The sequence below is a fragment of the Trichoderma reesei genome (genome assembly GCF_000167675.1).
Source record: "Trichoderma reesei QM6a unplaced genomic scaffold TRIREscaffold_19, whole genome shotgun sequence".
Taxonomy (NCBI): Eukaryota; Fungi; Ascomycota; class Sordariomycetes; order Hypocreales; family Hypocreaceae; genus Trichoderma; species Trichoderma reesei.
Genome location: NW_006711166.1, coordinates 408918 through 433261, shown reverse-complemented (window position 1 = coordinate 433261; position 24344 = coordinate 408918). Strand labels below are relative to the sequence as shown.

Here is a 24344-nt window from a genome sequence, read left to right as displayed (position 1 = left end):
ACTGTAGCTGAAGTCGAGTCAGAGTTGGAAGAGGTCGGAAAGTGAAGGGAGGAGCTGTTGTACTGGTGGAGGAGTGATGAGTCAGCTAGGCACCTATGGGGATGCATGTCACTGGCTTCCGCCGCTGTCAGCAAGAGGTACACAGGACATCTTTAGTTGACCTGCTCCTCTCTATCTGATCATCGTCCTCTTCTAGGTCAATCAAACTATATCCAATTCAGCCTCTGGATAGGCTGCATCTATCAAGATACATAGACTTCAGCCCGGTGCCTGTTTGTGCCTGTTTGTGGCTGCATGGCGGGCTGCTCGGCATCGAGGTACAGGCTGGTTCCATCCAGCGATTAGCACCCTCGTCTCCCCGCTGATGTCACCTGAACCTTGATGGCAGCGCCTGTAGTAAGTCAGCGGACCGGGAGCTTCACCTCCATTCCTCACATGTACCTTATCTTCCAATCATCTTGCTATCAATCGCCTTTGCCTCCCTTCCATCACCGCCTTCAGTCATCATCCAGCCTCGTCGGCATCACCATCTCCTCTCTCTCCTCCATCTCCCATGGAATCATAGTCTCGCCACCATGCTGGAATCATACCTTTTCGGCGCCCTCATCGCTGCAGCCGCGGTCGAAGCCGCCCAGCCCGGCGCCGTCAAGCCCGTGGCGGCTCCCATGCGCGACCTGACCTGGGGGCAGCTCAACTTCTTGCACACCACAGACACGCACGCCTGGCTGTCCGGGCACTTTCTAGAGTGAGTCCATCTTTGAGCCCAATCAAAATTAGCTGCGACAGACGAACTGCCAACAGCGCAAGACATGTGCTGACAAGTTCCCTAGGCCCTCCTTCTCCGCCGATTGGGGCGACTACATCTCCTTCTCCCAGCACATGCGCAAGCTCGCCGACGACAAGGGCGCCGACCTCCTCCTCATTGACACGGGCGATCGAATCGAGGGCAGCGGCATCTACGACGGCTCCGTCCCCAAGGGCATCTACCAATACGACATCTACGCCCAGCAGAAGGTCGACATCCTGAGCACCGGCAACCATGAGCTGTACAAGGCATACTCGGTCGACATGGAACACAACACCACCGTCCCCAACTTCAAAGAAAACTACATCGCGTCCAACCTGGACTACGTCGATCCCAAGACGGGCAAGCGCGTGCCCCAGGCCCAGCGATACCGCAAGTTCAAGACCAAGAACCTCGGCCTCAACATTGTGGCGTTTGGCTTCCTCTTCGACTTTACCGGCAATGCCAACAATAGCATCGTCCAGCCCGTGGCCGATACCATCAAGGAGGACTGGTTCCAGGCCGCCATCAAGGAGAAGCCCGACCTCTTTGTCGTCATCGGCCACGTCGGTGTGCGCATGCAAGAGTTCAAGGACATCTTCACCGCGATTCGCAAGGAGGACTGGGACACGCCTATTGCCTTTTTCGGCGGCCACCTGCACATCAGAGATGCCGTGAGCTACGACTCCAAGTCGCTGGCCATCGCATCCGGCCGCTACCTTGAGACCATTGGCTGGATGTCCATTGACGGCATCGCTAAGAAGCAGCCCAAGGAAGAGGATGGCGAGGAAGTCGCAGCTCAAAAGGGCATCTCCTTTAGCCGTAAATACATCGACAACAACCTCTACGGAATGTACTATCACACCGGCTTGAACGAGACCACGTTCCCCACCAAGGAGGGCAGAAAGGCGAGCCAGATGATTGAGGATGCCCGCAAGGCACTCGACCTCGACCATCGCTACGGCTGCGCGCCCCGAGACTTGTGGATGACCAGGGCCCCGTACCCCGGCAAAGACAGCATCTACTCTTGGCTTGAGGAGGAGGTGCTGCCCAGCGTGGTCGTCAACGAGGACAGAAAGGACAAGCCGCGGTTGGCGATTCTCAACACGGGCGGTATCCGCTTCGACATCTTCAAGGGCCCCTTTACGCGCGACGACACGTTCACCGTGAGCCCGTTCAACAGCGGCTTCCGCTATGTGGCCGATGTGCCGTACGAAATCGCCGCCAAGGTGATTGGCATCCTCAACAGCCAGGCCAAGATTTTTATCCACGGGCTTCCCAACACCAGGCAGTTGACGATTCCTCAGCAAATGTACCCCCGGCCCAACTTTGATGACCACGAGGAAACCGAGACGGTTGAAGATGGTCAGGATGGTGTCGAAGTTGGTGATCTTGGTCAAGAGGGGTCTGAGATTGATGAAGTTGTCCAGAACGACGACAATGAAGAGGAGGTCCGCCTCGAGCTCCGTGGCGACGATGGCTCCAGTGACAATGGCGAGCTCTTTGGCGGCTACACGACCAAGGATGACATCGGCAAGGACGGCGATGACACGGTCCACAAGCCCATTGACTTTTACGCCGTGCCCAACTGCATCCAGGCCGAGGTTGGCTTCTCGGCCGACGAGAAGCCCAAGGCGGTGGATCTGGTCTTCATTGACTTCCTGCTGCCGTGGATCATTCCCGCGCTCAAGTTTAGCGGCGGCGACTACAGCGCCAAGGACGTGGAGCCGTATATGGAGGGGACGCTGACGACGAAGCTGGCCGAGTGGATCAGCGACAACTGGAAGGATGAGTGCTGAGTGTTGTCCAAGCTTTTTATTGATTTGACTGCGCCTGTTTGCATGTTTCCTGTATTGGCGGGAGTTTTTGTCTAAGACTTGGGATACAACAATGACTTGAGATACTGCAATGCGATGCTATTACATGATAGATCGCTAAATGGATGATAGGGGTACATTTTGTGCACAACGGTAATCTCGCTTCCTGTCTTGTCTGGTGTTGAGTGAAGAGTGTACACGCGTATTCAAGTTGCAGTTCCTCCATCACATCTCTTCATCCTTGATATTCCTATACGCGTATTGTGATTTCACAACACTTGTAGTACTTGCACTTGGCCAAAGGTCCGTGCAAATCGTATTCGCATTTTGGTACTACTAAGCTGGCAATGGGGCACTATGTGAGGCAAAATCTAGTCTTTCCTTGAGCGAACATGGATCAATTTCTAAACCAGCGAGAAGATTCATACAAGCTACCTAGGTACATTGAGATGACAACTTTCCGTAGACCACATACTTGGGGTCTTTCTCTCCAGGGAACAAAACGCACGGCACTCGTTAGGCCTTTCAAGAAGCGATAGAACTAATATAAAGAGCGACAATGCCTCAACGAGCCCGTGACAAGCCCTCTTGGTAGCACATGTAAGCCCAAGTCGCCTCAATTTTATCATCACCAGCGTAACCCTCACGCAGCGAGGCACCGAAAGGCAGCTCCAGCGCGCCTCAGCCTCACCCCATGTTTAGATTCGGCAACTCTTTCGCCTTGCTCAGCTCCAATTCTGTGGCCGTTCTCGTCAACTTACACCAACGCTCAACTCACAATCTCCCCTTCAAATCTCTCTATACGCGTATTTCTCAACTCTCGTCGTATTCGCATTCCCTCATACACAAAAGATAAATATCCTCCCAATTGGGCAATCTGCCCGCAAGGCAACCATTGAAATCCACACAGTGACATCTCCCGCATACTTACTTACATCACCTTTCTTACACTACAAAACGCACGTACCCGTAAACCAACCTCCTCCAAAGTGCGGCTGAACGCACAACAAGAACAGCCCCGTTTCGCCCCCAATATTGGGGGTGGCTCTGCTCTGCCTCACTGGCTTTTTCTCTTCCTTGTTAGTATGGAGTAGGTACAGGCCAGAGCAACGTACAAATACGCGTATACACCCCTTTGCCCCGGACGAGGTGGCCGGAGTAGTACTTGTAAGTGGTAGCAGTAGCGTCCAGGCGAGGCCAGCTGCAGAATGAGGCCTCACTTGCATATGCGCGCAGCCGATAGGAACAAACAGTATGGCGAGAGGGATTTCAGCGCATTCGTACTCCGTATGTGTGGATGAGTCTAATCCTTTCATTGGGGAAAAAAAACGAGGCTGCCAGGCTGAAAGGAGGCTCGGCAGCGGCCCCGAAAGGCGGACAGCAAGGCTTGACCTTCGAATCTCTATAAGAGAGGCCAATGAGCCCTCTTCTCCCATTTGCCTCGCATCATCCTTTTCAGCTGGCAATACAAAGGTCGATACAAAAGCATCAACACACTGCACTCGCTCTTCAACCTCACCATCTCATCCCTTCCTCTCCCAAGCATCACCCAAAAAATGTCCCTCTCTCCCAAGGCAGTCCTCGTCACCGGCTCCGCCAGCGGCCTCGGCCTCAGCATTGCCAAATCCCTCCTCGCAAACGGCTTCCTCGTCACCATAAGCGACATCAACCCCTCCCGCCTCGCCGCCGCCAAAGCCGACCTCTCTACAACCTACCCTCCCGAGCACCTCCTCGCCCTCGAAGCCAACGTCGCCTCTGAAGACTCCGTCAAGGCCCTCGTCGACCAGTCCGCCGCCCACTTCGGCCACCTCGACATCGTCATCAACAACGCCGGCATCATGGACAAGTTCGACCCCGCAGGCGACTGCGACACCAAGATGTGGGACGGCATCCTCGCCGTCAACCTCACGGGCGCCTTCCTCGTCACAAAGCACGCCCTGCCGCACTTGTTGCAGGCCGCCCAGCCGAGCGGCGGCCTCATCATCAACATCGGTTCCACCGCCTCCTTCTCCGGCCTCACCGCGGGCGTCGCCTACACCGCGTCCAAGCACGGGCTCGTCGCCCTGACCAAGCACACGGCGGGCTTCTACGGCCCCAGGGGCGTCTATTCGGTTGCGCTCATGCCCGGCGGCATGAACGAGACCAACATTAGCGACGCGTTTGCCGCCGGCATGAACGTCGAGGGCTTCAAGGCCGTCAAGGAGGCGCACCCCAAGATGAACAACGTGCCCGTCGACCATGTAGCGAGATACGCTGCGTTTTTGTGCGAGGACGGCATCGGCCAGAGTGCCAACGGAAGCTGTATCACCTTGACGGGTAACTGGCCAGAAGCCTAAGCTGGAGGATGAATCAGTAGGTTAGATGGGAACACACATGATGAATAGACCAAAGCAACAAAGCATTCGTTAAACATCCAAAATGCCTTCCATTTCTTGCATTGTTCATACACATTAAGCGCAGGCCCTCATCAAGCAAACAAGTAAATGCGTGCGCGCCACCTAATCATAAGGCCAGTACGTGGTATCCCGTAGTATGTCTCCTCTAGCTGCAAGGTCCAGTTTACATGAATGCTTCCCATTTCCGGTTGATCTGCTTCCTGCGAACCTATACAAGTGTCAGTAATTCGCAGGCTTCGTTTTGAAAGGGGAAGGGGGTCCGGAAAAGAAAAGGGAAGAACAAGGCAACATACCATGGGCGCCAACAACACAACTCCCCAAGTAAGCGCAAGCACCGTGCCCAGCAGCGTGACCTTGTTGAACCCCTTGTCCAGGATATCAAACGTTCCGCTCGGCGCAATCTGAGAACCAAAGACGTCGATGCCGTACGCCAACAGCAAGCTGGTGCTCTCAACAATGGCCGGCGTTGTCACAATACCCCTCACGCCAACAATGTCCCGCTCGTGCGTAAGCAGATTCCGCCCATCAATGAAAATGGCGGGCGTGTACCTGACAAGACCTTCGGCTTCAATCTCTGCCGCAGATGGGTCCCTCCCAACAGGTCGGCGAGGGTCGATGCCATGCCGCGTGATACCCAGAATGGCGTGGGACTCGGGCAGGTAAGCCAACAACTGTCGGCTGGTGATGCCTTGACGCGTCTGGGTCACCGTCAAGTTGGTCAGAGGCTCCGATACGATCCAGCTCTGAGAAACTACCCACGGCAGCGGCACGCCAGTCGGGGTATCCACGGGATCCAGGGGCGAGAATGTCTCCGCATCGCCCAGAGGGCCCCGGTCATTGGGTGAAGGAGACTCGTACAAGTCGGTCACAACAATCTGATATCCCTTAATGTCCCGGTCCGAGCCGTCATTGAGAGTATACTGTCCGAAAAAGGCACATGCGTACCAATTTTCTGACAGGGTACATGAGATGTCCTTGTCACCATCCACACCGTCGTAGATTTGCGAGGTGAGCATCTGGCCGGTAACCGTGTCCAGGAGATAGACCGATAGGGAAGAGGCGGCACTATCAATGGCGGCGACGACGACGGTGTTGGGGTTCAGGTACTTGTAGTTGACGGTTCGATCTCCCAATACGCGGCCGATGGAGGCAATGGGATCGTGCGCCGGGCGCTGGGCAAGGTTCGCAATCTTCTGGCCCGGGAGCAGTTGGAGCTGCCAGACCTCCTTTTTGACGATTTCACCGCCTTCGTTGACGAACTTGACGCCTTTAATGATATCATCCTCCTCTTGAACGACAATGGTCTGATCAATAGGTCGCTCCGTTGAGACGCCATCGACGGGCATTCCATTTTGTCCCAGAGCAAGCAACGACTTGCCGCCTTCGCGCTCGATAACGGCTGTGGCAGAGACAGCAGTGGACTCGTCGCCAGGTTGAGTCTCGATTACTCGTCCATCTGCGACGCTAATTACGGCGTACTCGCCTTTGGAGCCTCCAACGGTCACTGTGCCTTCAGCGTCATTAACCAAAAGGCCCTTGACGTCAAACGCAGCACCGGGGGCTTGAGGAAAGACGTCGGCGGCCCAAACGATCTCGCCATGACTGCCAGTATCCAAGGCGTAGAATCGACCGCGCCGAGTGGCGATGATGGCAATCTTGTTGAAGCCAAACGAGTCTCGGTGAAGGCCCTCAGACTTGGACACTACGACCGCGCCGCCGGTGATGCTCTCGATAACTCGGGTGGGAATGGTGGCAAGGTAATCGGGGAGGTACTGGAGATCGTGGATGTGGCGAGTCACGCGGTGCACATAGGCGTTCCACGGGTTGGTGTGTGCCTCCTCGGCGAGCACCTTGGCCAGGTCTTCGGCCTCGGGAATCTCGGCCCAAGCCGCGGCAACGGCGCCACTGAGGCCTTCAGGGCGAGTCCAGTCGACCTTGCCATTGCGGATCAGCACCCAGTCCTGCGACGTGGTGACGGTGGCAGACCGGATGGCGAACTCCTTGCCGCCGGCCTTCTTGATGACCTCTGAAACGGCATGAACGGCCTCGACACGGGCCTCGGGACTAAGAGAGTCACGAGCGAGAATGCTGTGCGATTCGGAGGACACGACGAGGACTTCGTCTTCGGTGACACGCGTAAAGTAGACATTGGCACCTTCGGAGCTGGTAGAGATTGCGCCGAGTCCGGGGAGCAGCGGCAGCTCGTATGCCTTTGTGATCTGGCCAGTCTTCAAGTTGGTGTGGAAGACCTCGGCCTTGTTGCCAGTCGCGGTGCGTGTGTGGACCAGGAAGTGAGGCTGAGACTGCGTCAAGTGCGGAGCATGTATGTCAACAGAGACGGTGTCAGCGGGGAGCGCGTACACAAAGTCTTGCTTGGACTTTGGGCCCAGGACGTGGACATTGAGTGTCGAAAGATCGCTGCTGGTCCACGCCAGAATGGGAGCCGCCGAGTTTGCGCCAACAAACATGACATCCTCGGGCTGGACTCCGCCCTTGGTGCCGACTATCCAGTGGTCGACCCGTCCTCCCGTCGCCGGCTCCAAGGTCGTGACTTTCAGGCTATACGATGAGGGCGATCCGTGAAGGCTGATGATGTAGACATTGGAGACGCTGGTCGACACCTGCAAAGGAATGTCCCTCGAGACCTCGCGGAACTCCCAGACGACGGTGCCCAGAACGCCGTGCAGCCTGCGCAGAACCGTGACGCCGTCCTCCTCAAACAGGGCCAGCACGTCCTTCCTCGCGCTCTCGGTAAGCTCCATGATCTCCAGGTCCTTGACGCGGCCGTCGAACTCGGTCTGCCAGACGCTCCGCCCGCTCAGCGCAGCCCATGCCTGGACCTGCTGGCCGTACGCAGCAGCCACCCAGTTCTCGCCCTCGGGGGCCCTCAGATGGCCGCCTCGACCAGCCACGCCCGGCGCAACCTGCTGGCGCCAGACGAGGGCGCCCGTGTTGGGGTTGACGGCGCCCAGGACGCCGACATCGCTGAGGGTATAGAGCAGGCTCGCTTTCTCGTCCTTCTTGGGCCGGTGGAAGAAGGTGGTCTCGACCTGGGGCACGCCGACGAGGGCGTGGTGGAAGTCGATGTGGCCGACCTCGTCCTTGTACACGGCGGCCACGAGCGACGACAGGCCCAGCAGCAGGGCCGATTGCAGTGAGCGTCGCATGTTGGGCTGCTGTTATGTGGTGTTCATAGCTTGGAGCCTTGCTTGCGAGGGGAGCTTCAGCTCTGGTGGGCTGTATGTCGTCAACCAACGGCCACATTTCCCCGTCTGCGGATGACTAAGCAAAGCTTTATCTTATCAGCCAGTGAGCTTGGCAATACTAGGTACGAGTCCAGGTTGCATGTATCTTGTACAGCTTCTGCGGCTTCATCTTGCCTCTAGAGATCAAACTCCGCGTCGAAACGTATTTTTTGCTGGAAATGTGTGAGTGCCATCATATCTATCTTTTCAATCGGATAGATACCCGAGGTCATCAATGGCCCCTACCGCCTCACTCTCCGCAAGGTTTTCCAAAAACTCGACATGATAGCCTATAGTGCTCCGAACTGTCGCCAACTTCTACAGTGTATAAGAGGAGCCATATACAACAGATAAAAGCGATTAAAGAAGTCTGTTCTGCAGCTTTTTAAGCCTTATATCACTTTCAGCAGTTCCGAAAAGAACACATCAAATACAGCGTCAATGATTCGCTCCCGTCAAGCCCATAGATTCCCCGGTACAAGCTCCACAAAAAGTCGGGCAACCCTCCCGGCTGTGCAACACATTCCGGGGAACAAGCCTACCATATCGTATTGGTACTATATGAACAGAGACAAGAAGCAGATGACTCTCATGGGCAACTTATAAGCCCACCAGCAAGCACAAAAGGGGCAGAGTAATCATAAAACAACTACAAATAAGAAAGGGCATTTGTGAAGCCTCTCATTCAATCAACTTTCCTCGTCCGGGTATCACGTCAGAAACACAAAATCACGAGAAACGCAAAGTCATGACAAACTCAACCTTGGAACACTACCAATCATAAAATCCCAAATCAATCACCTCCGGAAAACCAGCAATTCCCTCTTCTTTCTTCCGCGGACATGCTTCACATCAATCCTCGTGAAAGAAAAAAAAGTTAGCACAAGACACCAAACCATCCCCATCAATGAGCTTGCAAGGGAAAAGCGACTCGTACGATGGAGTCATGGAATCGAATCGTCCCATGTCCCCTCAGGTCAGCTAGGCAATTCGCACTCAAGACCAAGAATAGGTAGAACACCAGCAGTAAACCCTTCAGTGACTCAACTCCAACTTGCCCCTAAACTTCCCGAACCCTCAAACCCGACAATTCCCTGCAGCCCATCAGCCGTTCCCGCAACAAAATCAGCCCATCCGAGGGCCCCACCAAGCGGCAATCAGCATCATGCGCCTCTCAAGGTATTCATACTAAAAAATCCAGGCACAAAAAAAAACAGGGTCCAGAATTCGTTCCGTGATATGAAGATTTTCTCTCTTTTAACAAAATCGCCCCCCCGGCACGCCGCCGTCTGAATTGAACGTCTCCGGATCTCCGGGGCGCCCCCCGGCCGCCGTTAGAGTCAGGACGCAAGGGCCGAATTACTCCGTATGTGATAGGGCAGAGAGAAGGCGTCTGAGCCTAGCGAGAAAAAAACGAAAGAGGCGTCAGGAACAAACCTGCGCGGAGACGTCTTGCGCAGAATGGATTCATTGTGATAGTTTGAAGAAAATGGCTAATAGATTATTTTTTTCTTCTTCTTGGCTTCGGGTATACGTTCTCTTGTATTGGAAGTATATAAGGGAGTGATGGTGTCGTGAGTCCCTATTCTTGAAGCTACTATTCAGACCATCAGTAAACAACCATCACCACAAGCCTCACTTTGCTCTTGTCGTCTTATAGACTTGCAATAGAGCAGCAACTCATTCCTCTTACACTCTGTATAGAACCATACAGCTGGGATACCTAAAAGCAACACCAACTACAAGAGAGACAACTTCCATCCTGTCTCACCCCCTTGCATCAGCCAGATCCAACAAAACGCAGACATCAGGCATCATCATCAACCCAACCTCATAACCCGAACAACTTACACCGAACCACCCAAACACCACCAAGATCACAAAAATCATCACCACCACCACCACAATGGCCACCCTCACCGCAGACCAAATCGCCATCATCAAGTCCACCGTGCCCATCATCCGCGAGCACGGCACCACCGTCACAACCACCTTCTACGCAAACATGCTCGCCGCCCACCCCGAGCTCAAGAACTACTTCTCCCTCCGCAACCAGCAAACGGGAGCCCAGCAGGCCGCCCTCGCCAACTCGGTCCTCGCCGCGGCAACCTACATCGACAACCTGGCCGTCATCGCCGGCGCCGTCGAGCGCATCGCCCAGAAGCACGCCTCGCTCTTCATCAAGCCCGAGCACTACCCCATCGTCGGCAAGTACCTCATCGGCGCCTTTGAGCAGATCCTCGGCGACGCCTTCACCCCGGAGATCAAGGACGCCTGGGTCACCGCCTACGGCATCCTGGCCGACATCTTCATCAAGCGCGAGCAGCAGCTCTACGCCGAGGCCGGCTGGCAGGGCTGGCGCGACTTCACCATTGTCCGCCGCGAGGACGAGGCCGAGGGCGTCACCAGCTTCTACCTCAAGCCCGCCGACGGCGGCGCCCTCCCGCCCTTCCTCCCCGGCCAGTACGTCAGCCTGCAGATCCCCATCCCGGAGCTCAACGGCCTCTTCCAGAGCCGCCAGTTCAGCCTCAGCCTGGCGCCGCACAACAGCACCGAGCAGTTCCGCATCACCGTCAAGAAGGACCAGAAACACGACGGCGCCTCCTACACCCCCGAGGACCTCGCCGCCGGCAAGATCGCGGGCCTCGTCTCGCAGCGCCTGCACGAGCAGTTCAAGGTCGGCGACACGGTCCAGCTCAGCCCTCCCCACGGCGAGTTCACCTTCAGCGCCTCGGCCATCCCTCCCACCGCCCCCGTCGTGCTGCTCTCTGCCGGCGTCGGCGTCACGCCCCTGCTTTCCATCCTCGACACCATCCTGTCCAGCGAGTCCGAGGCTTCGCGGCCCGTCATCTGGATCCATGGCGCGCGCCACTCGGGCGCCGTCACGTACGGCAAGTACATTCGCGAGGCCGATGCCAAGCACAGCAACCTGACGACCAAGATCTTCCTCAACAACGTCAGCGAGTCCGACGTCAAGGGCCAGCAGTACGACTACGCCGGTCGCGTCAACCTGGACACGCTCGAGGCCGACGGCGTGCTGCCGCTCAAGGATGCCTCTGCCGAGTACTACATCTGCGGGCCCGAGGAGTGGATGGTCCAGGTGCGCGCTGAGCTGCTGAAGAAGGGTGTCAGCCTGGACAGGCAGCACTTGGAGCTGTTCCGCACCGGCACCATCTAAACGGTGGCACGTGTGCAGTTGTGTGGTGATGATGATTGGGAAAGATGACGAAGCATGTCTCCTCTCTGGGCTGGCGTTGGATCTGCATGGCAATGGTAGCGTTGGTTTCGTTTAGATGTAATGGATTATTAGAGCATGATAGGTATTTAGCTGGGAAATGATCTCAAGCCACATCGTTTTTACATTCACCTAGGTAGTACTAGGTAGGTCCTTTCATGCGGTCACAAACAGTATGAGCACCAGTGCAGGGACCTGTGTTATCATAGAGATGTATATTTGTTCCTTCACAATAACCAAGCATTCATTGTCTCAAACCAGTCTATCGTTGGTCTTGTCTAAATTCCCAAAAGCAATCCAACATCGTCTCCACCCAGATACGTCAAGCTTATTTACAAGAAATCGTCCTCATGCTTAGAACAGGGCCAGGAGACCGGCAACCATGGCCACACCGGCAAGGGCAGCGCCGGAGACCTTGGTCACGGCACCGGCGCCGGTGGTAGTGGCCGCGGCAGGGCCTGATGAGGTGGTGGAAGCATCGCTGTTGCTGGACTTGGAGCCTCCGGCGTTAGCGGTGCCCTCGGAGCCAGACTTGACAGCTTCGGGTGTTCCAGAAGCCTTGACGAGGGTGGTGGCGGTGGGCTTGGCCGCGGAGGTGGTGGTCTCCTCCTTGGGGCAGGTCAGGTCGAACGAAGGGGTGGAAGAGAGGCTCTGGCTGATGCCGAACTTGACCTGGTTGGCCGGGTTGGAGTCACGCAGGTTGTACCAGAAGGTGGGGTACTTGTTGAAGAGCCTCTTGCAGCCAATGTCCTGCCAGTACTTCTGGGCGTTCTTGACGCTGGGCTTGGCCTCGTCCCAGTCGGGGCCGGTCAGGGGCCAGCCGGTCTCCGTCACCCAGACGGGCTTGCCATTGGCAGCGCCCAGCGTGGTCTCGAAAGCCGTGTCGAAGAGCTTGCCGGCGTTGCTAATGTCGTTGCCCTTGCCTGTCTCGTAGAAGGGGTACTCGTCAACACCGATCCAGTCGACGGCGTCGAGGACGGGCTTGTTGGTGCCGTTGACCCAGGCATCCCAGGTGTCGACGTGGCCGATGGGGACATTGGCCAGAGCAGTGTTGGCAAAGGTCTTCTTGTAGTCGTTGATGAAGCCGAGGACCTCCTTGGGGCCGTTGCCGACACCGGCCTTGTTGGTTCGACCAGTCTGCGAGTCACGGTACAGATCCTCGCTGCCGATGGAGACACCAATGATCAGGTCCGTCAGGTCCTTGCCGTACTGCTTGACAGCGGCGCTCAGGGCAGCCAGCTCATTGTCGATGTTATCAGTGCCCGAGGCCCAGACACCGAGGAGAATGTACGTCTTGGTCTTGATGGCGGCGGAGAAGGCCTCGATAGGAGTGTCCTTGGAGTAGGCCTGGATGTTGGTGTAGAGACGGACGGCGTTGAAGGTGCCGGGGGCGCCGACGAGCTTCTGGGCCGTGGAGAACTCGGCAAGGAAGTCCTTCTCGAACTTGGCGGACTCGTCGGGGAGGGTGTTGCCCGAGTTGAAGCCGAGGTAGTTGTTCTGTCCAGCAGAAACACCGGCCACAAGGGCAGCGCCAGTCGCGATGGTCGTAGACAGCTTCATGATTGCAGTGGTTTGTATTGAAGATTGAAGTGGTGCAAAAGAGAGCGTAAGTGCGCGACGAGCAAAAAGCAGCTGAAAGGAGCGATGAGTCTATTTGGTGCAAAAAATGAATGAATGTCTGTGGACGGCAGAAAAGGAACGTCGCGGCACAAAGGACGAGGCAATGCTAAGAATGAGAGAGCTGGCAATGTCGAGGCCAAAAAGAAACAAGAGAGTGGTGGATGGAGAGGAAGGGCGGCAGTTTTGAGCTGCGGCATCGCGAAATTGCAGGCAGGGGGGAGTGACAGCTGGGATCACGTGCAGCTCAGGGACGGTGCCTGGCCCTGGCAGCGGAGCTTGCAGCGGGTGGGTGTGCTGTTGGATGCTGTGAGGTGCGCTATTGGACGCTGAGAGGTGCCCTGGAGGGGTGCTGGAGGGGTGCTGGGGCGGGAGCTGTAGCGGTACCTGCATCCCCTGGCACTAAAAGTTGAAACAGGAGTGCATAGCCACAGCGGGACTAGCCGCATCGGGCAGCATTCGGGACGCCTGTAAGATCCAATTGGCAGCTGGACGGCCATGGCCGAAGGTCACAAGCAGGGGAGAATACGAGAGCGCTCAGCAAACAAGTGACGGGGCGCCAGGTACCGAGACAAACGGGCCCCAGCTGCTCATCCATTTCCGGTTGCGAGAGGGATCTGCAGCTGTGATGACTCGGGATACAGGGCGAATGCCTGCTGTTGCTGTGGCACTTCATGAGTTCTTCTCCTCTTCTTCTGTTTTTTCCTGCAATTCTGAGGCGAGCCAATTAGACGATACGAGGACCATTGTGACGGCCATAATCGCTGTTTGTCCTGACCGTGCACAGCAGATCGAGTCTCGTATCTCAGCGCTGAGTCGCCCCAAGCAGACGTGAAACACACACAAGAGGGCCATCCCGTTGGTGCGCTCGTCCAGCGCGAAATTGTTGCCATGCTGCTCCATGACCAGCGCAGATCCGCCGGTCGCACCAGAAACGAAACAATTCGGGTGATTGACCTCATCTATTCTCATGTACTAGTTGTCAGCCGGGCAATTCATATAAATTGCTGGCCCCCTGCCGTGCAATAACTGCTTGCTCCGAGCCAATGATGCATTAGATACCATACCTGTAGTAATTAGTCCGTGGACCGGGCAACGGTGACAGCGCTGTGGCATTCTCTGTTGGTTCTGGAAGGGTGATAAAAATAGGGAGGAGATTTCACTGCTACTCCTAGTACCACCAACAGCTGAGATGAATCCAGCAAGGGGCATCGCAGAATGTCGACCGAGGCGGCCATGCAAAGGGAGAGACAGCACCTCCAGGGCGGTGGCGGGAGCGAAGCGAAATTGACTGTCTGGGCTCTGCCTGCTCAAGGGGCTCACGGACCGAGGGAGGTTGATGGAGAAGCTTACCAGTAGGCATTCAACCTTTTTTGCACTCTGCTTGAACATGATGCGGGCCCGGAGCGAAAAAGGGACATTCCATATTTGCTCCGTAAAGGCGAAATGGGATGGGGAATAAGGAGACCGCAAAAGCACCGTAACAAGTGCTTGTCAGATGTCGTGCATTGAAAATCAAGTTGCACAGGGTGTGGTGCGGAAGTAGCCATTTATCCATCTTGACTGACCGAGAAAGCGGCAAAAAACGCAGTCAATCTGCAATCGTGTATAAGTGTATAAGCGCCAATCTTTTGGCTGTTTCAACGTGGTCAAAAGGGTGTCGCAGCATTATAGAACGTCACGAGCGTCATCGTCTGGTGTCGTCGAAACAAGCGTGAGGCCTCACAACCCTCCTCGAAGCAAGGCATGACTCAGCCCATAGCATGTATCCAAGTGCCGGCAAAAAGGCCGCGGATCTCCGCATTCCTGCTCTGCCGTGCGGGAGCCGCTGGCCGCGCTGTGATAGGACGATAGACGCGCGGAAGAGCAAAGATCCGGGGCCACGGCGAGGCAGATTTCTGGTTGATCGACTTCAGCTGCAGCCTTGTTTGATGGAAGCTTACCGTGTGCAAGCGGGTTGCTTGAGGCGTGCTCCAGGTTAGCAGCTTTGAGCTCGGCGCCGCTTCCGGGGACTTTTTTCCTCGTGGTCCCTCTTCAGTCCACTAGCGTACTAGCGCGTCAAGCCCCACCCCAGCCACTGCGCGTCTAACGGCGGCCTCTGCGGCCTCTTGAGTGGCGGTGCAGCGTCAAAGCCGGGATGCTAAGCGCGCCTCTGCGCTTGTGCCCTGTTTCTCTGTTTTCCCTTGTCCAACACCCTTGGAGATATTGACGCAGGCCTCGTTCTTATTGGCGCTTTCGCATCGTTCCGCGCCATTCTCCGCCAGCGCCGAATACTCCGAACTGCCAATACTCCGTTACTTCATCGATTGTCGAGCAGCGGCCACAGTCTTGGCCCTATTTGGAGGCATGGAGGCGCGAGACTGCGCGGATAAACTCGCCTGCCCACAGGTGAGGCGGCATCAAATGACAACAAGCTGGAGAACGAGAAGGGCCATGAGCAAAGCTCCAGCTTGACTCGGCGGAATAATCACTGCAGAGCACAAATCAGCCTCGAGAGCGAATGAACGAGCAACCAAACAAACAAGCAAGCAAGCAACCAAACAACCAAACAAACCACTTCTCTAGCGCGCTTATCGACCCTGCGAGTCATTTCCGCAATGATGATGATGATGATGCTTACTCGTACAGCACTACTACCTCACCTTGTGCCAATCACCGCAGACGACCCACGGCGCGCTTCCGGTGGCTGTTGCTCGCCTTTTTTCCTCCTTCCAGCGCATCTCCACAAGGGATTGCCATGCAGCTCGAGCTGACAGCCGCCATGCCGCCGAGCGCCGAGAAACCGGGCAGGGCTGTGAGCAGAATCTTCCGTGACCCCCAACGGCTCCGACCTGCACGATGAGAGCATTACCGTGGGATTCGGCTTAGTTCCCACCCTAGCCCAGGCACTGGTGGTCATCACTTTTGCCCAAAGCGGCCCAGATGCTGCAGATGCTGCAGATGCTTGGGGCTTGCATGATGGGTATTGGTGTGGTTCGTCGTTGACGTCTTACACCAGCTGCCGCTACCAGAGTGCTGGTGCTGATGCTCCTAAACCGAGTAGCGCAGCAGCTCTGCAGTCCATCTAGCGATGAGGCCACCCCAGCCCCTGAGCGGCAGCCCAAGCTCACGATCTGCGTCTTCTGGTACAGTCCAGCTTCAATTCCAGTCCGCGCCAAGCTACCGCCTGCTGCAATGGGAAGAGGGATACATGTTGGTGAATTGAGAGCTTATTTCTCATAGTATACCTCACCTCCACTTTCAGGGCAGAACGGGGAACAGCCCTACGAGTTGGGGGCTAGGCACATGTTCTCGGTATGGCCAGCGTCAGACCGACCAGCATGGCCCCTTCAATGGACGTGGGGGACTTCGGCCCATCGTCAGCATGGGAAGCCCACCCTATTCCGTGCCCTGCGGCCACCTTGAACTGTCCGATTCGATCTCCTACAGCTGGATTGCCTTGCCTTCCTCGCTTGGCCCTTGCTGCTCGTCCACTCCTCTGTCAACGGAACTACCAACTTCCGCTGACAACCGGGCCGCATGCCGCCGTTCTCATGTCCAATACCCCCATCGACAACGCCTCGCGAAGGATTCTCATCATTACCGACTATGTCGATTGCACAGTCTTGATGCTTGGAGTCTATCAAGACAATAAGCTTCATCCATGTTGCGCAAAGGCAGACTTGTGAGAAGCATCTGCAACTCTTGGCTCGGCACACACCTTGGTTGTTCTCAGCATGTGGATGACATGGTTCGTTTCAAGAGGCCTTCCATGATTGAGAGATCTGCTTGTTTGGAGCTTCATCGATGATATAAAGTATAGCTCCCGTCTTGCATGGAATGGTGAGAACAAACCATCACTAAACAGTCTGCAACAAAGACAACAACGATAGCCATCACCAGCACAAGCCGTCTCCTATACCAAGCTCAGTCCCAGCAATACAATTAGCAAAAGGGTTCACCAGTCAACGACAACAAGCCAAGCATGTCTACTCGAAGCGGCAGTGTGAGTTCCGGGGGGTCTGGCAAGACTTCGGACAAGCCTAAGGTAAGTTGGGCTCTCCTTTTGGGTGTCTTGTATAGGAGATGTACATTCCAGAAGTATATCTGCAAAAATACTGCAAGCGATATACATCTCATGCACCGCCACGCTGTCTATACAAGCCAAATCGAGCAAGTTGAGGTGAAACAGCTATGCTAATACAAACGCAGGCCTCTATCCAGCAGCTCATCGACTCGCTCACCACGCACCGCATCAACACGCTGACGGAACTCTGCCGCATTGAGCGCATCGCGGCCACGTGCGACTCGGAGGCGGAGGCACGGGCCTTCCAGCAGCCCATGACGGAGGCGTGGACCTACTACGTGTCGAGCAACCAGTTTCTGACGGAGCTCCGCGGCCTGACCCGGAGCTACCCCATAAGCGCGGAAATTGTAGCCGAGGCATACCGCCGAGTGCGGTCGGACCCGGACAGCAACCGCAGCTGGAACCTGGCCTGGCTGTGCCTGACGCGGATGCGAGATGACGGCCTGGTACGCATCTTTTCGGACGCGGAGGCGCGCAAGCCGGAGATGTGGGGGGGCAAGGGGCCGAGCGAGAAGATGGTGCAGCAGCTGGCGACGTGCTTCGAGGACGAGTGGCGAGCGGCCATTGAGACGATGCTGCGGCACTGGACGACGCCGCCGACCTGGTACTGAGCGGTGCCGGGGATGCATTAAGGGGGGTTGAAGCCTTTGTTTATGTGGTTGATGGTCTGCAGACTGTTGACTCTTCTCTTTCTTGTTTGTCCTTGTTACTGTTTCTCGTCCATTGCTGGCTGATGCCAGATTTTCGATTCCTTGTCGGTCTTTTTTTATTTTGTACCAAAGCGAGGATCTTGGGCAGCTATGTTTGCATCCGCCTGCATCAGGCTCTCTGGCAAAGAGCGATGCGCGTCTAGGGGTTTATCACATTCTTACACTCGCTGACAGGGGCATGGCCTCATTCATTTTATGTTTCATCCTTTACATTCCCTTAGAAGCACTGTTTACCGATTTCCCTTTCGACCATCTGTATTCTTTTCGTTCATTTGCTATAGAATAAAAGCTTGACTATTTCTGTTAATCTGAAGCATTGTATCATATAAGCTTGCTTGTGGTTCCTCCTCTCAGATCCTGGCGATCTTGGCGGTTTCTCACGATGATGGTCGATAACGTTAACAGGGCTTGTTCCTGTGCTCGCAAGGATACGCAGACGTATAGCCTCTGCCGCCCTGTCTGTCGGCATTCTATATGACGTGTTGCCTCCTGACGCCGATGATGGGAAAACGTGCTTATAAACACGGGCGACTGAGAATGGGGAGATGCCGAGGCGGCTTCGGAGTCGGCATGGCTAAGACGCTTACCCAACTTCACCACATGTATATCAGTCCAAACATACTGTAACGTTATGAGGCAGTATTTTATTTCCACCTCTTTTATGTTCAAAAGCATGGTAATAAACTAATGAAATGAGTATAAATAAATTAAAGATACATTGATTAAAAGTAAAGCATAAAGAAGAAAAGAATAGAAAAACAGCAGACTTATGAAAGGCAGCAAATCGTGTTTCTTGCTTATTAGGTCAAAGGCCCTGGCTATCTAGAAGCTGAGCCTGCATGTACTGTCACTTCCGGCCTCTTAAAGTACCACGGAGAGAAAAGGTACTCCATCGGCAGAGATTATGGTCCTGTTCGCGGCATTTCTTTCTTCATCAAGCTTTGTTGAGAGCGTATTGGTTTGTCATATTTGCTGCCGTTGTCAAAAGGGCGTATTGTGTGGTCTGCCTTCGGCGAGAGGGATTGGGCATAGGGGCGTTCCCAACAAGGCCAGGATCAGAAATGCTAGACAGAAAGAGGCTCACCGAAATGCCAAATAGAACGCCTAAGAAACGAAAAGAAATCAAATCTCTCTATTAACACAAAACATCCAGGTAGAGAGGGGAGAAACGGAGATGCGTTACTGTGAAGATGTTGGCGTTGCATTTGCGTTGGGCCTCTCAACCAACCCAACAGCGACAGCAACCCCATTCATACTCGCTGGGTCGCTCCCACACGTCGTCGGATATCGCGTCCAAGTCAGACGGATATACTACCCGGGAACGCGGCATCGGAGACTATGACGAGGCCCGAAGTTGGTATCATGACACATATATTCCTTCGGGCAATCACAAATGGAGACTCGGGGGTAATAAAGGAGGAAGGAATTGGAAGAATTACAGGGTAACATCGAAAGCACAAATACAGCGTCAATGGATCCCACGATCGTCGGCTTCGGAGTCGACTTCGTTACTCGGGACAAGTGGGGTGGAAAGACCGGGTACAGCACACTAGCAGGATTGTGTGTCAAGGCTTCCATATTGCAGGTCGTCGTCGTCGCTCCTTGGGGACGGGAGTCATGATGCCATCGGCCAGGCAGCATGTTCAGGCGAGGCAGCAAACGTAGTCCCAACACACCCAAGATCGAAGTCCCTTGGGGATCTGCTTACCAAGGGAAGCACGGAGATTGAAACAAGACAGGATCAAAGACGTTTGAGGGAAAAGCGGGCTTGCCGTGCAACTTGTTATAAGAGGCGACATAGGTATCCTCCCCCTTTCCCGCGGGAGCCTTACGGAAGCGGGAGATATGTATGGCATTCGTCGCCAATTGCAGCATCCATCATCATCTGGGCTGCAATTCTTGAGGACGGAAGATAGATGGTTGATGAGCCTTGGACCTTTAGGGCACGAACAAGCACAGGCACAAGCACAAGCACAAGCAGCAACAATGTCATCGAACCAGGGTCAAAGCCAGCAGCGCCAGCATCCTTATCCAAGACCAAACCAGCAGCACCCAAAACAGAGCCAGAGTCAACAGCAGTACTGGAGCCAGTACCAGCAAAGCAAGACTCCGTATCCCAAACATCAGGGATTGAGTCATCCCCATCATGCAATTACCAATTCTGGTCAGGCACAGAGCCAGCATGTGAGTCAGAGCTCGAGTTCGAGGACAACTCCAGGTGTGTGCGCTCTCTACGATTACCTGATATTCTATGCTATCTCTTTCTATTATCTCTTTCTTCTAGCTTTATATATCATCTCTATCCATTATTACTTAGAAAAGTCGTTAGATATGCCGTGTCTGCTAGGTGTTGGGCAAAATGGTGACTAATGCTCACGAAACCCTCTTCAATAGTCGTCATGCCTCCAACAAGCCCAACATCTGCAGCCAATGCCAACTCAGAACAGGACTGCCTTGAGCTGCTCGCATTAGAGTTCTCGACGCTTCCAGACCGCGAAATGCCCTCAGAAGGCTCCAATGCAGGAACATTACAGCAGCAGCAGCAGTTCTCACGGCCAGCGTGTAAGTCAATCACAACAGCACAAAAACACACACACACACACACACGAGACCCTTTGATGCCATCGCCTTACTCGTATAGAATAGCTTTGGGCTGAGGCTTTCTGAACAACAGCAACTCCAGCGGTACCAGGCCATGCAATAAGTCCTAATACACCGACGAACAACCTGATTGCGAGGACGATCCGCGCGGCCATGGCAGAAATCAAGCCCAGCTCAAAGAGCTAGAGCAACAGATACAACATGAACTTTATTACACAAACAAAGATGCTAGAGACCTATAATTTAAATATAAAAATGTTCATATATACACTACATAGAATAGAATAGATAATACCGGCTGTGTTCTATATAGAACGTACGGGAGTGCACACCACACAGACGGATTCTGCTGCCTTGTACACAATGTCTCATCCCATGTTGAGAGCGCTCTCGTCGACTCGGCAAAGTACCTACATCATGGCTATCCGAGGTACAACTACCGGGACAGAGGTAGTCGGTAGTCGCGTGTATCCAGCACTCACAGCAGCAACAAGCACACCCACTATAGAGAGACTGGGAGCGGCGCTCGGCTTCGGCTTAGGGCGGGGGTTTCCTCCAATGTAAAGTGACTGGTTTGGCGAGGCAGCAGACGACTGGTTCACTTTTCTTTTCGTTCTTTCGTTTCTTTCGTTTCTTTCGGTTCTTTTGTCTCTTTCGGTGTTTGCGGTGATTCTGGTGGAAAAGTTGGACATGCGGCTTGTATAAATTGTTCGACTGTGTGTCATACAGAGACCGTCAGTAGGATCTTTGTTGGCTTCCAATTGCTTGCCTCCTCCTGGTGAGCCCCCACGCAGGCGGCTCTTGGGTGGTGCAGATGGCGTGGGATCGATTCCGTGTTGCGACTTCTGTGTCCACTTACACGAGCATGATTTCTGTACGAGGGCTACCTTATTACAGAGGACCTTGGTGACCAGTTGCACGTCTCAACATCGAACACAAGAGCTGGATAGATGGACACATTGCACTCCCTCAACCATCGGACGCATCTTCTCCCCATCTTCACCCCCCCCACGCCGTTGCCACCTCGCCACATGGCAATATAAGTTGCAGCCCAAGCCTCTTCAGCTCTTGCGTCCAAACAGCCAACCAAAGCACTTGGGGATGATGATAATAATGGATTCTTTTCCCGCGAATGCGCTCCATGCCTGCTGCTCCAGCTGCTGGCCAACCCAGCACTCAGCCCGCTCCAATCACAGCGGCCCAGTTGGCGCATGACCTTCAGCTGCAGGGGTTCGAGGCTCCTAGCACGACAATTTCCCTCACATATCCCTTCGGTTGTCTGCAGTAACACACGCCTGTGATACAGTTGACCACCTCGACAACAGTACTGGAGTGCTGCAGGCCGCTATTGGCGCAGTATCTGTGTCTGTCTGTGTCTGCTCGCCTACTAAGGTTGTCATGTGCAATTGGTATTAATACTAGGTAGTAGCTGTGTTGATGATTTGGGGGCGAGGCTGGTCTTATGGCCTCACAGCCTTTGTCCCCTCCTCTGGACTCGTCTTCCCTCTTCCCTCTTCCATCTTCCCTTCCTGCCACGAGTATTCGCTCTACTTTATCTATATTACATCTTGTTCCACCTCATTGAAGCTTCAACACTAAGATACTCTGAAAATAACACCCAGAATAAACTATCGATTTACACCCTCCAGCCCCGCAAAGCTTTTCCCCCCCGGCCTAGACCGCTTTGATCCGCCGCTACTGCCCAGTATGTACTTTTCCTCCGCCCTATCAGCTTATCACTTGCTTTTTTCTGCACCTTCCGCCGCCTCGATCGTGACTGCCATTATCGATTCTTGGTCGCGTTCGCCGCCAACTAGCCTCTTTTTCGATTTTTTTTTTGATTTTTTTTTTTCCTTTTCCCTTTTACTCCTCCTCCTCCCTCTCCTCAGTCCTTTTGGCTTCTCAACCCTCTTCGTCCTCCTTTCTCCTCAATTCTACACAGAATCCTGCTCTTCACGAGTAGGTTTTATGTGCTCTCTGGAATCATAGGCTTATCGGCAAGCGACTTGGAGTCTTTGCGCTTGCTGTACTACTTCAGGTGACGAAGAAAGACTCCGTCGATCGGCATCAGCATCAGCATCAGTATCATATCAGCAGCCTACACACAACCACGCAAGGGACTCGAGAATAGGTCATACTCAGGTATGAACAATTGAATCGCATTCTTGACGCGATCCGGCTAACGACCTTTCCGATATAGACTTTACACTTCCCAGCGCCACCGCCAGCACTTGGATGAACCCCTCGAAGCACACTCCCCGCCGTCGATCAGCATCGCCAACAGCGTCAGCTTCAGCTTCACTTAGAGCTACAGCTTCTTCCTCGGCTTCGGCAGCGTCTTCCTCCTCTCAACCCCTCCTCGCCTCCGGCCAGCACGTTTCGTACGGCGCCGCCAACATGACCTCCCCCACAAACCCCATCGAGGCCGATTCCAAGCTCGGCTTCACCTCGACCGTCATCTCATCCGGCTCCGGCGACAAGAACGAGGGCAGCAACCCCGGCAACAACCTCGACGGCAACAATGACGGCACCATCAACGGCACAGCCGACGAAGCCACCCTCTCCCAGGGCATCCAGATTCTAGAGGCCAAGTCTGTCCACTGGTGGTCCTACCTCACCACCGTCGACTTCTGGATTGTCATCGCCGTCGGCCAGGTCCTGTCGCTCTGCATCACCGGCACCAACACCTTTACGTCGTTCCTCGCCAATGCCGGCACCAACATCCCCGCCTTCCAGACCGTCTTCAACTACATCCTGCTCTTCCTCATCTACACCACAATCACCCTGTGGCGCGATGGCCCCCGCGTCTGGTTCGACATCCTCCTCAAGGACGGCTGGCGCTACTTCATCATGTCCTTCCTCGACGTCGAGGGCAACTACTTTACCGTCCTTGCCTACCGCTACACGAACCTGCTTTCCGCGCAACTGCTCAACTTCTGGTCCATTGTCTGCGTCGTCATCATCTCCTTCTTGCTGCTGCGCGTGCGCTACAAGCTGTTCCAGGTCCTCGGCATCCTCATCTGCTGCGGCGGCATGGGCATCCTGCTGGCCTCGGACCACATCACCGGCTCCAACGGCGGCCCCGGCGTCGACATGGTCAAGGGCGACCTCTTTGGCCTGCTGGGCGCCACCCTCTACGGCGTCTCCAACGTGTTTGAGGAGTGGCTCGTGTCCAAGCGCCCGATGCACCACGTCCTGGCCTTTATGGGCTTCTTCGGCATGTTCATCAACGGCGTCCAGGCCGCCATCTTTGACCGCCAGTCCTTCCGCGACGCCCACTGGGACGCCTCCGTCGGCGGCTGGCTCGCCGGCTACACCATCTGCCTGTGCATCTTCTACACTCTGGCGCCCCTCATCCTGCGCATGGGCAGCGCCGCCTTCTTTGACATTTCGCTGCTGACGGCCAACTTTTGGGGCGTCATCATCGGCATCCATGTCTTTGGCTACGTCATCCACTACCTGTACCCGATTGCCTTTGTCTGCATCATCATTGGTCTTGTCATTTACTTCCTCTCGGGCAGCATGCTGGGCGACTCTAAGAAGCCGTGGCTGGGCGAGAACCAGGAGGACGGCGTGGCTGGCTTCGGCACGGCCAAGCTCCGCGCCCTCAACGCCGCCCGGAAGGCCCAGGCGGAGGCTGGCACCGAGGCCGCTGTTGGTGCTCAGTGATCTTATTGTGTGAAGGGGGAGTTTAATGGAAAGAGTGGGTAGAAAAGGAGAGAAGTAATGAATGATGTCACAGAGTATGTAAAAAGAGGGAGTTGCATAAGGAGATGTAAAGAGGAGGCAGAGATACCCAGGAGATGCCTCCAGATATCGGCAGTCTATATTGGATAAACGAACATGTATCATGAGCTGTTTCAATCTTTTTTT

General features: G+C 54.9%; 7 protein-coding genes across 7 annotated transcripts; 5 read left to right on the top strand and 2 right to left on the bottom strand.

Annotated features, from left to right (window-relative positions):
- Positions 1 to 575: 575 nt before the first annotated feature.
- On the top strand, positions 576 to 2683 carry TRIREDRAFT_123255 (uncharacterized protein; the record flags this gene model as incomplete). The annotated part of the gene is made up of 3 exons (XM_006967847.1): positions 576 to 745; positions 831 to 2189; positions 2271 to 2683. The coding sequence occupies 3 exons, from the start codon at positions 576 to 578 to the stop codon at positions 2581 to 2583; spliced, it is 1842 nt and encodes a 613-aa protein (XP_006967909.1). The 3' UTR covers positions 2584 to 2683.
- Positions 2684 to 4096: 1413 nt separating this feature from the next.
- TRIREDRAFT_80607 (uncharacterized protein) lies at positions 4097 to 4937 on the top strand (the record flags this gene model as incomplete). Its single annotated transcript, XM_006967846.1, has 1 exon — positions 4097 to 4937. Exon 1 carries the CDS (start codon positions 4158 to 4160, stop codon positions 4935 to 4937), a length of 780 nt encoding a protein of 259 aa, XP_006967908.1. The 5' UTR covers positions 4097 to 4157.
- Positions 4938 to 5160: 223 nt separating this feature from the next.
- On the bottom strand, positions 5161 to 8164 carry TRIREDRAFT_80605 (uncharacterized protein; the record flags this gene model as incomplete). The annotated part of the gene is made up of 2 exons (XM_006967767.1): positions 5161 to 5205; positions 5291 to 8164. 2 exons carry the CDS (start codon positions 8162 to 8164, stop codon positions 5161 to 5163), a joined length of 2919 nt encoding a protein of 972 aa, XP_006967829.1.
- A 1728-nt stretch (positions 8165 to 9892) lies between these two features.
- Positions 9893 to 11420, top strand: TRIREDRAFT_123251 (flavohemoglobin; the record flags this gene model as incomplete). Its single annotated transcript, XM_006967845.1, has 1 exon — positions 9893 to 11420. Exon 1 carries the CDS (start codon positions 10149 to 10151, stop codon positions 11418 to 11420), a length of 1272 nt encoding a protein of 423 aa, XP_006967907.1. The 5' UTR covers positions 9893 to 10148.
- A 627-nt stretch (positions 11421 to 12047) lies between these two features.
- Positions 12048 to 13037, bottom strand: TRIREDRAFT_66792 (glycoside hydrolase family 17; the record flags this gene model as incomplete). Its single annotated transcript, XM_006967766.1, has 1 exon — positions 12048 to 13037. A coding segment is annotated over one exon (990 nt), but the record flags the coding sequence as incomplete, so codon positions are not given.
- Positions 13038 to 17058: 4021 nt separating this feature from the next.
- On the top strand, positions 17059 to 17771 carry TRIREDRAFT_110244 (uncharacterized protein; the record flags this gene model as incomplete). Its single annotated transcript, XM_006967844.1, has 2 exons — positions 17059 to 17121; positions 17286 to 17771. The coding sequence occupies 2 exons, from the start codon at positions 17059 to 17061 to the stop codon at positions 17769 to 17771; spliced, it is 549 nt and encodes a 182-aa protein (XP_006967906.1).
- A 5097-nt stretch (positions 17772 to 22868) lies between these two features.
- Positions 22869 to 24140, top strand: TRIREDRAFT_80597 (uncharacterized protein; the record flags this gene model as incomplete). Its single annotated transcript, XM_006967843.1, has 1 exon — positions 22869 to 24140. One exon carries the CDS (start codon positions 22869 to 22871, stop codon positions 24138 to 24140), a length of 1272 nt encoding a protein of 423 aa, XP_006967905.1.
- Positions 24141 to 24344: the final 204 nt, after the last annotated feature.